Source organism: Acyrthosiphon pisum, chromosome A2 (genome assembly GCF_005508785.2).
Source record: "Acyrthosiphon pisum isolate AL4f chromosome A2, pea_aphid_22Mar2018_4r6ur, whole genome shotgun sequence".
NCBI classification, from domain to species: domain Eukaryota; kingdom Metazoa; phylum Arthropoda; class Insecta; order Hemiptera; family Aphididae; genus Acyrthosiphon; species Acyrthosiphon pisum.
In genome coordinates, this window is record NC_042495.1 from 102,758,267 (window position 1) to 102,771,364 (window position 13,098).

The 13,098-nt window shown below is 27.8% G+C and overlaps 1 protein-coding gene across 2 annotated transcripts; it reads left to right on the forward strand.

The window, feature by feature from the left end:
• Positions 1–4,214: 4,214 nt before the first annotated feature.
• On the forward strand, positions 4,215–11,796 carry LOC100159479 (ER membrane protein complex subunit 1). 2 transcript variants are annotated; one of them, XM_008185107.3, is made up of 16 exons: positions 4,215–4,544; positions 5,217–5,332; positions 5,389–5,710; positions 5,773–6,070; positions 6,658–6,859; positions 9,024–9,140; positions 9,237–9,260; positions 9,459–9,640; positions 9,717–9,890; positions 9,952–10,006; positions 10,093–10,319; positions 10,381–10,573; positions 10,627–10,824; positions 10,903–11,031; positions 11,123–11,347; positions 11,420–11,796. In XM_008185107.3, exons 1-16 carry the CDS (start codon positions 4,453–4,455, stop codon positions 11,578–11,580), a joined length of 2,715 nt encoding a protein of 904 aa, XP_008183329.1. In that variant the 5' UTR covers positions 4,215–4,452; the 3' UTR covers positions 11,581–11,796. The 2 variants fall into 2 exon arrangements, with proteins under 2 accessions (XP_008183329.1, XP_029345151.1); XM_029489291.1 differs by lacking the exon at positions 9,237–9,260 and having other exon boundaries at positions 11,420–11,580.
• Positions 11,797–13,098: the final 1,302 nt, after the last annotated feature.

The window sequence follows — 13,098 nt, forward strand, 5'->3', positions numbered from 1 at the left end:
TAAAATCACTGTCATCAAAATGTGTAGAACAGACAAAAGCATATTTTGGCACTTCTTTTCCAATTTTTAGAGCAGTCTTCCATTTTAATTTCAAATCTTTTTGTTTAGGGAAGGAATGGAATGTTATAGATGACGTAGACCTGGTAAATGGTAGTAAAAATAATTACTAAATATGAATATAATATATTTTTAAGTAGGTATTATATTATCTGCAGTACAACTAACTAACACTTATTCTATTACCTAGCACTAAGCACTAGCTTTCGCATATAATACTCCAAATTAAATACACTCAGTATCAAGTTTGAAAGACAAGAATACATATAATAAATATTATGCTAAAATTAGGTAGACTTACATTTGTTTATTTTTGCATTGTGGAGTGCAACAATATCGCTTACAATATTTCTTTGCACATTCGTTTATTGAAACATAATTGTGATCAGCCATATCTTAATTTTCCTCACTGGCAACTGGTAGCAGGTAGAGTTTAATACTTAAATGCTAAATGGGAAAAAATTGCCAATAAACAGTCAATATTCAACAAACATTGACTTCTATACTACCATATTATAGAAGTATAGAACAATAATACACTTGACTCTGTATACAGTACCTACATTTCAGAGGTTCTTATCTTTGCCACCAGAGGGCAGCTACTTCGTTTGGAATCGCCAATAATAATCGAAATAGAAATCTGTAATATAGATATTATACAATATTACGTCTTGTCGTCTTGGAGCCACGGACTAAGTCCGTGTTTGGAGGGCTATAATAGTAGCTTTAGGCTTTAATAGCTTTTATCATATTGTTGATCAGCTGTTTGAAACCAACATTTTCGCGCACCACTTTTGTTATGCATGTGCAATCTGCATAGGGTAGTTGAGTAACGTCCTGTATAGCTGTATATCTTAAAACAATAAAACGTGCTCAGTACCACTATAAATTGTTCAATTCTACCTACAGATATCTATACTGACTAATAAATGTACTATATGTCTTTATAGATATCTGTGATCCTTAAAGATTTGGTTTGACAGGACCTAGGTTACTCAACAATCAACGACCATGATTAAATATTATATCTTTATTGAAAAGTTTATTTCCATAGATGATACATATTATAATGGATAGGCCAAGGTGGGATTAATTCAATCCTATAGGTATAAATCCTATTCTTAAATATAGGCACTATTAGAAAATGGGCTGGCCTAAGCTCATTCACCGTGAAGGGTCAGCCTCTGAAACTATAATATTATGGTCTGCTGTGCACGCCCATATGCAATAGACACCTAGAGTATGTAGACGATTATCACAGTACCTACCATACAAGTTACCTGCAGCATGACAGCATGTCTTTATAAAGTAACCAATAATTTGGTGGGCACTTTTTTGCAGTGTTTGTCAAGTTCCTTATAAAAAGGAATTCGTTCTGTTCCTTGTTCCTTAAAAAAAAAGAATTCGTTCCTTTGTCGTTCCATTGGAAAATGAACGAGTTCCTTTTTAGTTCCAAATAAAATAAAAATTCTTATTTAATCATTTATGTTTTTTTTTTCGTTTTATAGATACTTCTTTAATTTTTATTTATAATATATAACTACAAGTATAGGTACATATTTTATATGTTTATGTAATATATTATTATATATTTTGAGATTTTCTTCAAAATTAAATTTTTGGCTAATTAGCAATATACATTATGCACATTAAAAAATATATCTTAATTTAAATATTTACATACTTATCTGTGTAAATTATTGGAACTAGAAAGGAACGAACAATTTTGTCATTTTTCCTTAAAAAAAAAGAACTAGTTCATTTTCTCGTTCTTTTTTTATAAAAAGGAATTCGTTCCAGGATTCCGTTCCTTTTGGAACTCGTTCCTTCCAAACACTGCTTTTTTGTACCATTTTAATTTTTCTGGTTGTTTAGAATTGAAGTACCTACATTATGTTATTATGAATAACAATATTGAAACCACAGAAAAACATGTTTTTAGTAAATAAAAAGATATAAGTACATAAATCAACATTTTGCATGTTGATTTTGTTGATTTATCAGATACATTAAGTGGAAGTAAATTAGAAGCTTTTATACTCATAGCTCATATGTTCTATATGAAACAGATAATGATTAAATTATTAAAATACTTTATCTAAAACTATAAGCGCATTATTAAATATTATTCAATAGGTAAGCTTTATTATTAAATGCAAAAACCGTAACATTAGTAATTTAAATTAATCACTTTTACTGCGTTTAATGTGTTAAATTTAGGTACTTCGACCGATATGAATGTGTCAACATAAGCTGTTAAAAATACAAATAAATTTGATATCGATGTATATACAACTAATAAAGTTTTGTAAAGTACAGTTTTATAAAGTTTTGTAAAGTACAGTTTTATAAAGTTTGATAAAGTTTTTTATAAATTGAATATCTCGCCAAATATGTTAAAAAATTTGCAGCTATATGTTAAAAGTATAATACATACAACTTATACAATACATTTTTTTAATAATTGTTGATAAATTATTATTGATTTACAAATTATACTAGTTTATTCACCTTTTGACTTTGACTTTTTGGATTTAACGAATGAATTGAAAATAATTTCCTATAAGAATTAAATGGGTCTGCTGCATACAGACGGTTTTTAAGGAGTTTAATATAGGCAATTTTCTATTTGATGGCATGCGGGTCGTGTAAATGAGTATGTAGTAAGTGATCGTTAGAATGAATGACTGTGTATAAAATAAATAGTGGAGCGCACCCATAGATAAAATAAGATAGGCAGTGCTCGAATTGTGGGGTGGTGCGCAGGGGAATGGAGCTCCCCTACTATTTTTATTTTTTTTGCGTACGACTACTATTTTTTGTGTGGTCTGTGTTGAATAATTGTGCCCTTGGAACGCAGTTTTTAAATCGTTAGATTGAGCTCCTCTACTTATTTTTTCCCAATTCGAGCACTGAAGATAGGTATTAGATATAATAATAGTCTTATAATATCTATGAACGCACCCGCACATGTACGCACATGTCAGTATGCAGCACTTTACACACTAATTACAAATGTTGAAATGTGAATTGAACATTGTTGAACAAGTTGAACACCTATTATACAAATTGAAGAGATGAAGTTTATCTAGGCTTGTATAGGAGTCGATTTTCTATATTTTATTTTCAATGTCTAATATTTAGCTCTAAAACTTGTGATAGGTATTTTACTTTTTGAATTTTAATTATTGAGTAGTAATTAAAATATCGAAAATTAACTTTTATATAGACACAGATAAACCTCTCTTTTACAATATTGATGATGATTGTATTTACTCTCAAACCACTCAATAAACCATATTACTGGAAATACAAATATAAATATAAATAGCCATTTTTTTATTAAATTTGGATTAATTACTTAATTATATGTATATTTTACACATTAGACCGAATTTACTTAGATTCCACCTTATATCACACATTTTATAACATTTATCTTATACATTATAACATTTATCTTTAAAAGTTTTTTTTCACTTAGTGTTTTTATACACGGACTTGGCGGAGGTTTTTGTTGGGATATTCATTACAAAAAATGAAGTATGAAGTATTTTAAATTTTTTGAGCACTAAAATTATAATCAAGAAGCGTGCACTAAAATTTGTTTATGGAATAAACTACATTAATTACTGATAAAACATTAAAAAAAAACAATTCATTCCTATTTTTTAATGAACGTCATCCAAAATCAAAAGTTGTTGAAACGTTAAAAAGTAAAAACTAAAAATGATACACTACTTAAGGATTTTTAACTTAATAGTTTCTATTACAAGCAACAAATTATGGTAAGAAGTACTCAGTAGCGTCAATTTGGTTGATGGAGAAAAAAAATAGAAGAGAAGAGTAAAACTACAGAAGAGAATTTTGTTACATGTTATTTTTGAAATAATATAAAATTAATATAATACATTTTGCAATGTAAAATAATATGACTTAAATTAAAAAAATATATAAAAAAATTGATTATTATAAACGAAATGATAAACTAAAATTTATTTAAGTATTTTCATGCAATTCAATTGTGTACCTACTACTGGCTACTATTCAAAATTCAAATCAAATATTTTTGGCGGCACATCTTACGTTATAAAATAATTAATATGAAATTTTTATTTAGTGATAATAGTTATCTAAAATTGTCAGTATTCCGGTTGTTTCTGAAGATTACTTACAATAAGTAGCTGATCCTTAAAAAATAATCAATAACTATCATTGACTTATGGTTATAAAATAGTTAAATTATTTTAATTTATAATCTACGACTAGTACCTATTATAGATTTATATATTATTGATTTTAGTTCATAGTTGTGTACTTGTGTAACTATATAATTAATTTTTTTTTTATGAATAATATGTATAATATAATTTAAGTTCTTCCTAAATAAAAAATATGGTTTCCAAACTTATATTTACTGTCTTATTATCTTCATTTTTATTCACTGTCAACGGGCTATACGAAGACCAAGCTGGAAAATTTGACTGGTAAGTGAACTGTCTGTGGTGTGACTCCTCTACTAAGCAAACCATCCAAACCAAAGTGAAAAAATAACACACCAGGATGTTTGAACAATGTCTTTGATATGGTTCATTATACCAGTGTGGGGGACGGACTGGCCGAGTGGACTACAGCATCGGTTGTAACGCATACTGTCGCCAGTTAAAATCCCGACCACGGCAGCATCGCTCTCTGGGCAGGCAACTGTCTTGACCGCGAGACTGCCATCCCCCAACCTGGCATGGCAGAAACCTAGGGGTGCCCAAATAAAAATTCTGCCAATAAACTAGGCCTTTGGGCCTACTCCCGGACATAGCGCCATACAAAAAAAAAAAAAAAAATACCAGTGTGTTTAGACAAATCTAATAATTAAATACTTATGAAATATTTAATTTATTGTCGTCTGGGCCAAAATTATTTTTTTCTACCAGTTCAATATGCCACACAATTACCACTTTATATACACTTTACTCTTTTAAATATTTGTATATTCTTACCCACTTGCTAACCTAAACATTTTCTTTAATTATTTGAATGAATTGCCTGTTTACATGTTTAGTCATTACCATTATTCAATTATTGAATGGTTTTCTTTTATTTAATGCTTTATAATCTATTTAAATAAAGTTGTATTTACTACTATGGTTTTCATTTTTCAGGAAACAAAATTATGTCGGTGAAGTTAAATTTTCATCAATCGATGTTGACGTAACGACAAAAAGGCTTTATGTCGCAACTGAGAAAAATGTTGTTGCTTCTTTAGCTATAGACACTGGTAAGTAACATATAAATTAATTGTAAATGTTTCTTAATGTGGTTAATTGCATTTAGGTGATATTATTTGGAGACAAATTTTGGAAAAAGGACCCGAAGGTAGTGTTGAACTAATACATCCAACCAAATCTAAAATCATTACAGTTAGTGGAGTTGATGTAATCAAAGTGAGAGGATGGGATGTCAAAGATGGATATTTACATTTTGAATGGAGTACAGAGACTAGTAATGTCCTGTATTTGTTTGTTTTTAACGGACTCCTTCATAATGTGTATTCTTCAAACAATCTAATAGCTGTTGACACCTATCATTTAGAAACCGGTGTCAAAGGAAAAGCTACCTATACTTTCCCAGCACATTGGTTTAGTGATTCTGTTCGGTAATATCAAAAATGTATATGTTATGTATTTTCTACTTCTGATTATATTTAAATGTTTTTAGTTGTGCATTATCCTCTGGAAGTCTAGCCTGTCTTGATGTAACTGGAAAATTAAATATTGGATCATTAATAAAATCTAATACGGATCGTTTAGGTCTTGATATGATCGGAGATAAAATTGAGGCCGTCCCTGGAAGCCCAATACCTGCATTTATTGTTACAAATAAAAATGTAGAAAAATTAGTTTATGTCAAAGAAAATAAAATTCTTGTACGATCTTTAACATCCAGATCATCATCATTTATATATACATATATGGCTGACAGACATATTTTATTACAAATTTCTTCACCTATGCAAGTATGTATTACACAATTTATACAATTTGTTATAGTTTTATATGATTTACAACCAAGTTCAACATTTTTGTTTGTATAGCCATAACCATAATCATTTATATTTTTACTTAAAAAGTTAAATATGATGGCAGGAAAATGTACTAACTTATCTGTATTGGTGTCGACTTTGTGCTAGACTAAAATTATCACAATCTGTTGAAAAATTAAGATCATATTTTGCAACCTCTTCTAATATTAGTGTCTTCTAATTTAAGATTTATAGTGTTATTTATTATTGTGTATTTATAGAAGTATCAAGAGGAATAAGTATCAAAATTCTTTATTTATTTACACATTTCTATGTACCTACTAGTCAAATATACAAAAACAATCCTTTTAATTGTTTTATCTACTAAAATTAAATCCATATTTATTTGTTTAATTCATATAAGTTTATCTTCTTGATAATCCAAAGATTTATGTTATGTTAGATACTTAATTTTTTTTTTATAAATATTATCTTAAAAAGTTCTTTATAGGGTATTAAATTGAAATAGGTGATTCTCCACCCTGTAATAATTAATAACTATTGTTAATAATATTTTTTAGGACACCATCGTAACAGAAGGTTCGATATTAGAGGATTCTACTGTTATTGAAAGTTTGTCATCAAAGGAGTCTAAGAGTTCTTTAAAAATTTCTAATCCAAGAATATCTTCTGCATTTTGTGGACGTAGTAAAGCAAATACTGTTAACTGTGTTGCTTTAGTTTCAACACAAGATCAATCATTAATGCTTCTTAAAATGCCAGGTAATTTAAAAATAATAATTAATTATTTTATAATTTTTATGCAATACCTATGTCCTATAACATAATAATGGTTCATTTATTATAATTTATCAAACATTCAAACTATTAATCTAAAAGCTGGGTATTTATCTTAAGTTTGATAAATATAAGTAGGTCAGGAATTGGTGTACAATAGTTTATTTTTAGTTAAAATTAAACTTTTCTTCTTCACCATTCTTTCACATCTATATGAGGTCAGCCAAGGGTTCTACGCCACCACAAAGCTCTATCCCATACTTCTTCTTTGCTCGCACTAGCTATTTTTGTATCTTTCTGTATTCGGTCTGTTCATGTCTTCTTTGGCAGTCTTCTTCTCTTTCCTTCAACATTTATAAACATAGCCACACTCACTGCCTGTTGAGCCACTTCCCCTCAGAATATAACCGAGCCGTCGCAACTTATTATCCCTCATTTTGTTAGTTATATTTTAACTGAATTTATCTATTTTTTCAGCCTGTAAAAAATGGTAAAATAGTAGTTTTTCAAATTATTTGTATTTTTTTGTTTACAATAATTGTCAAAATTCCGGAAATCTAAATCATTTTCTATGGAAAACAATCAAAAAACTTAAAAATATAAAAGAAATAAAATTACAAAGCACTAATGTGTAATCATAGCAGGTATGCACCTTTAAAATCATGTAAAATCTGTAAGAACTACTCAATTTTCAACAAAAAATACAAAAAGATTTGGGTTAAAAAAATTAAGTAAAATCAGTCATATTTAACCAAAAATAAACAATTGTCCAGAGTGTCCATGACTGACTGATTATCTAATAGTATAAGTTAAGGAGATTGCAAACACCATACATTTTACATCAAAACGACAAACAAAAGTAGGTACTTATAGTGGTTTTATTTAAAAAATGTAATGATGTTTGAATTTGTAAACAGGTTAACTTTGCTTCAGTCGACGCATATTTTTAATATTTTTTTTAATATTTATATATTTAATACAACACATTTAAAATGTTTATTCTCGTTAAAATTTTACTCAACTTGAAAAAAGGTCCGACCAATGCAAAGTTAACTTGTTTATGCATTCAAACATCTTTACATTTTTTAAATGAAACAACTGGAAGGTTTATTTAGGAATTAACTTCTTAAACTGTTGTCAGGCGTATAGCCATTTCACATATTTGAAATATTTTTTTTCAATATCTAAATATATTTTTTCCATCTGTGGCCCTGAATTAATTTCGAATTCTGATGATATCTCTCCTAGAAATTTTACTTTACATATGGTATTGGCATTACAGAGTCTTACCTTATCAACGTATTTCTTTGGTATACCAAAGCTAATTATGGCTTTCCATAACTCTTCTCTATGTATACTATCGTATGCCTGTTTGTAGTCGATGAATACCATGTATAAGTCTTTATTAAATTCATAATGTTTTTCGATTACTTGTTTGAGAATGAAAATTTTATCTGTTGTTGATCTACCTTTTCTGAAACCACAACGGTATCTTCCAACGATCTCTTCAGCAAAGGGAGCTAACCTCTTTAAAAGGATTGACGATAGTATTTTGTAACAGGTATCTAATAGGGAGATTCCTCGGTAATTTTTTGTTTCCAGTATATCTCCTTTCTTAAAGATTGAACATATTATAGCTGTATTCCATTCTTCAGGTATCTGTTGTTTCTACCAAATTATGTTGATCAGTTTCCACTCTTCGTTTTTCACTGCTTCTTCGCTGTTCTTCACTAGTTCTGCTACGATGTGGTTTTCTCCTGGTGCCTTATTATTTTTCAGTTTATTAATTACCATGTTGATTTCCGATCTCGAGGGCGAGCTAAAATTATAGCTAATAGCTATAATTTTAATATTATAATAACATTACTGAAATTAAAGTATAATAACACACAAATTATAAAAAATAATATCATCCGCATTTTTGTAATATTTTTAAGAAAGTTTATAAATAAATAAAATTTTAAATATTTAAATACTCTTAACTTTCTGAAAATCAAAATATTAAAATAACCTTCTAAAAAAATGACGATTATTGTTATATTAGATGATGATACCTTAATTTTAATAATGTTTTCATTGACTGTATATTTTATTTTATTATAAAATAATTTTAACAAATATAATAATATAGAATGTCCACATGAATTAGGTTCAATTAAATGGCACAGAGAAGAATCTTTAACTAATATTATAAATGTAGAGTTTGTGGATTTACCAGTTTCTGATATTGAAGCAGCAATTGAAAAAGAATTTGGAAACAAAGAATGTAAGTATTTTGAACTTAGCTTTTATAAAAAAAAGTAATAATGAAAACTAATATACAAGTTATGTTTAAAAATATTTATAAATGTTTGTGCCCAAGCATTTTTGGATCACAGTGTATCAAGTGAGTGATGATGAGTGATATAAAGGTTTATTTGTACTTTGTAGTGTTGTAAAAGTTTGAATTTTTGTGTTCAAATATTATTGTTTTATTTTTTTTTTTTTTTTTGTAGTTTTTGATATATTTTTTTATATTTATTCTACATAAATACATCATTGTTTTGGCGAGAAAAAAAAATATTTATTATTTTATTTTATGTAGCTGGCGCTTTTAGTATGTTTGTTCGACGTTTGTTCAGTCAGTTACAACAATTACGTACTCTATTTGCAACTGTTCTTGGAATAATTGAATCACCTTCTGAAACGACTGGAACCAAAAGTAATCTAGTTCGGGATCAGTTTGGTTTACATAAAATTATTGTAACTGTTACTAGTGCAGGAAAGGTAATTAAGTTATGAAATACTTTCAAGTGTATAATAATAATTAGGTACTAATTGATTATTTTTCCTTATGTATTAGATATTTGGAATTGACAATTTAAATGGTGAAATTCTCTGGTCTGTTCTGTTGTGTGGTGTTGGAACATTTTATGAAAACAAGGTTAATGGATTGCCATCAGCTCCTATGCATTTACAAAGAAACTCAAAACATTTATCATATTCACCAATGTGTACACTTTTATTGAAAAGCGAAGTAATTTATTATTATATTTTTAATTAACATAAAATAATTTTCAATTTTGCTATTAATTTAGGATTCAGAAAATACAGTTTTGTTTACATTTAACCCAATTAATGGTGAATCCAAAAGTATGTAATTCAAATGTCCCATTCTTCAGTCTTCCCTAAAATTATAAAATTGCTAACTATTTTTATTTGTTTTTCAATTCATTCAGATGGTGTTACACAAGTTCCATACAGAGTTGTACAAGCTGTTCCTCTTCCAGTTTTGAATATCGAGATGGTCCGTAGTCTAATATTGTTTGACAGTTCCAATTCACCTCATCTTTATCCTGCTGATACGCCGTTATCCTCTAAACCGCCTCCATTGTTTATATACATTGCTAATCCTACGAATGGATTATTGCAAGGATTCACTGTTGATGTACCAATCTCAGGAAAGGTTAGTAATTTCAGAAATACTTTTACTTACATTAAAATTATTTGTGTACATTTATTCTTAGGAGCTTTCTGCTAAAGAAGTTTGGAAAACACAATTCAATAAACCTACTCAACTAATAGCGATTGGCTCACGAGATGCTATGGAACATGTACATTCTCAGGGTAGAGTTCTGAGTGACAGAAGTGTTTTATACAAATATATTAATCCCAACATGGTGGCTATTTTAACGTTGGCTCCTGATACTACACATAAAAGTATGTTAAATTGGTAAAAATTCTATTGCCTACAACTTAATTATCGTTTTTAGGTGTTTTGACGTTGCATTTGTTGGATGCAGTCAGCGGTATAATTATTTACTCTGTTGTTCATAAACGAGCTTCTCATCCTATACATTTAGTTCATTCTGAAAATTGGCTATTATGTTCCTATTATAATGATAAAACTAGACGAACTGAAATAGCATCTTATGAGCTGTATGATGGAAATCAACTTTCAAACTCTTCAGGTATCATAAAATATATTTTAATATTATAATTAAAATGTAGCTTTAACTATCTTATTCAATAATATGTGTATATTTTAGATTTTTCTTCCGTTGGAGGTAGTTTAATCCCCCCAATTGTAGAAAAGCAAGCTTACATACTTCCTGGATTTTTACAAGCCATGAAACCAACCATCACTGAAAAAGGAATTACCAGCAAACATATATTAAGTAAGTTATATTGCTTTTACTTTTGTCATTGATTGTAGGTCTTAGAATTCATAGAATAGTTATGTTAAATTAATGACCATGATATTTTTAGTGGCTACTACAACTGGTCATTTATTAGAAGTACCTTGGGCATTTTTAGACCCTCGTAGACCATTAGGTGAACCTAAAGAAGAAGGAGCGATACCGTACATTCCTGAACTTCCAATGCCATCCGAATCTATGATCAATTATAACAAAAGTCTTATGCGAGTTGATGGTATATACACTACACCCAGCAGTCTAGAATCTACATGCTTAGTTTTTGTTTACGGATTAGGTAATTTTATTGTTGTTATTGTCGTAAGATAATTCATGCAATTCATTTAAATATTTTTAATTTATGTTTTAGATTTATTTTATACAAGAGTGGCTCCTTCTAAAACGTTTGATGTACTGAAAGAAGATTTTGATTATCTAGTAATAATTATTGTTACCACAATTCTTTTAATAAGTGCTTATGTAACAAAAAACCTTGCCTCGCAAAAAGCATTAAAACAAGCATGGAAATAAATCAACATAAAAAGATAACCACTTAATGGTTAGTTGAATCATAAATCTTGATAATATCAAAAAGATTAATTATAATGTTTCATAATATTAAGGGTTTTTGTTTTTATATTCGTTTTTTTTCTGTAAGAACTTAATTTATTTTATAATTGTATAATAATAATGTTCAATAATAATTTATTAAATTGTGGATTTCAAATAAATTAATGGCGTATATTATTTTGGTGAAATTCTTAAATACATCTTCACAAAATATTATTTTTCCATGTATATTCTTTTTGATTTTATTGAATTGTTTTATGATGTACCAAAAAATCATTTTATAAATATATTTAACACAACATTAGTTGTATAAAAAAAATTCAAAACTCAATAGTAAATAGGTTATTTTCCTTTCTTTTTTAATACTTTTTAAGAAAAAAAAAGGGTAACTGTTATGATGTACAGTAGGCGTCGAGTGTATCTAGTCATCAAGTAAATCCTTGTAGTATATAATATGTTAAATTTGATTTCAATGATAAATCATTGCAATAATGCATACAAAAAACGATTTTGAGCCAAGATAGTCAGTCAGTCTAATAACTACATTTTATGATATATTTATATTGCTGTAATTTATTTCACTATAGTTATAGTAAGTTAAATTAATTTTTGCCAAAAACATTGCTTTGAAAATATCATTATGTGTATAGAATATATTATTTTCAAGGTTTAAGATCCACAAACAATATTTTTGAATTAAGTACAACAAAATATCTAAAATTGTTATTCTTTGTTCTAATAGTTTACACAATTTTACTTTAAATGTCTATAAAAAATATTGTATTATATATTTTTTAGATGATTTGATTCCAGTATGAACTACTTATGAGAAACTATTTATTTAATTTTCTAGCCTTAACTATAAAAAGGTGGGTAAGTGGATTTCGCTCTGCTGTACAGTAGGTTACAAGTGGGTCACTGTATAATGGATGGTATTAAATTTGAATTCAATGATATAATATCATTGTATAAGAAAAACGATTCTGAGCGGAGACGGTATGTTAGTCTAGGTATAAGACATAATATTATATTAGGTACCTATAATAAATTCCAAATTAATCATATCATAATATTTATTAGGTACTTATAACGCGTTATACATCAACAAAAAACCGTGGTACTATCATAGATATATAATAGTATACTTTAGAAGTTTCAAGTACCCACGAATAATATTATACAATCACAACAAAATAACTAAAATAGTTATCCTAGGTTTTTAATATGTAATTTCGTCCAAATTTGTACTTAAAATGACTATAAAAATAAACTGTGTAAATGTATTTTTTAGATTTTTTGGTAACAGAATTAATTACTTACGTGGAATCTTGTTTTAAATTTTTAATTCTTAGATACAAAAATTGAACATTTTATAAATTTTTAACTACAAAATAATTTTTCAAATTAAGATTTGATAAATTTTGTCAAAATTTGATCTTTAAATGCTTATAAAAAAAAATTGTGCCTATGTATTTTTAA

What these genes read in the sequence shown, in the direction of transcription:
- LOC100159479 (XM_008185107.3), top strand. Translation starts at nt 4,453, where the DNA reads ATGGTTTCCAAACTTATATTTACTGTCTTATTATCTTCATTTTTATTC. An exon ending in AATTAATGGTGAATCCAAAA is followed by an intron (nt 10,007 to 10,092) that starts GTATGTAATTCA and finishes CAATTCATTCAG; the next exon opens with ATGGTGTTACACAAGTTCCA. An exon ending in AGTTTTTGTTTACGGATTAG is followed by an intron (nt 11,348 to 11,419) that starts GTAATTTTATTG and finishes TTTATGTTTTAG; the next exon opens with ATTTATTTTATACAAGAGTG.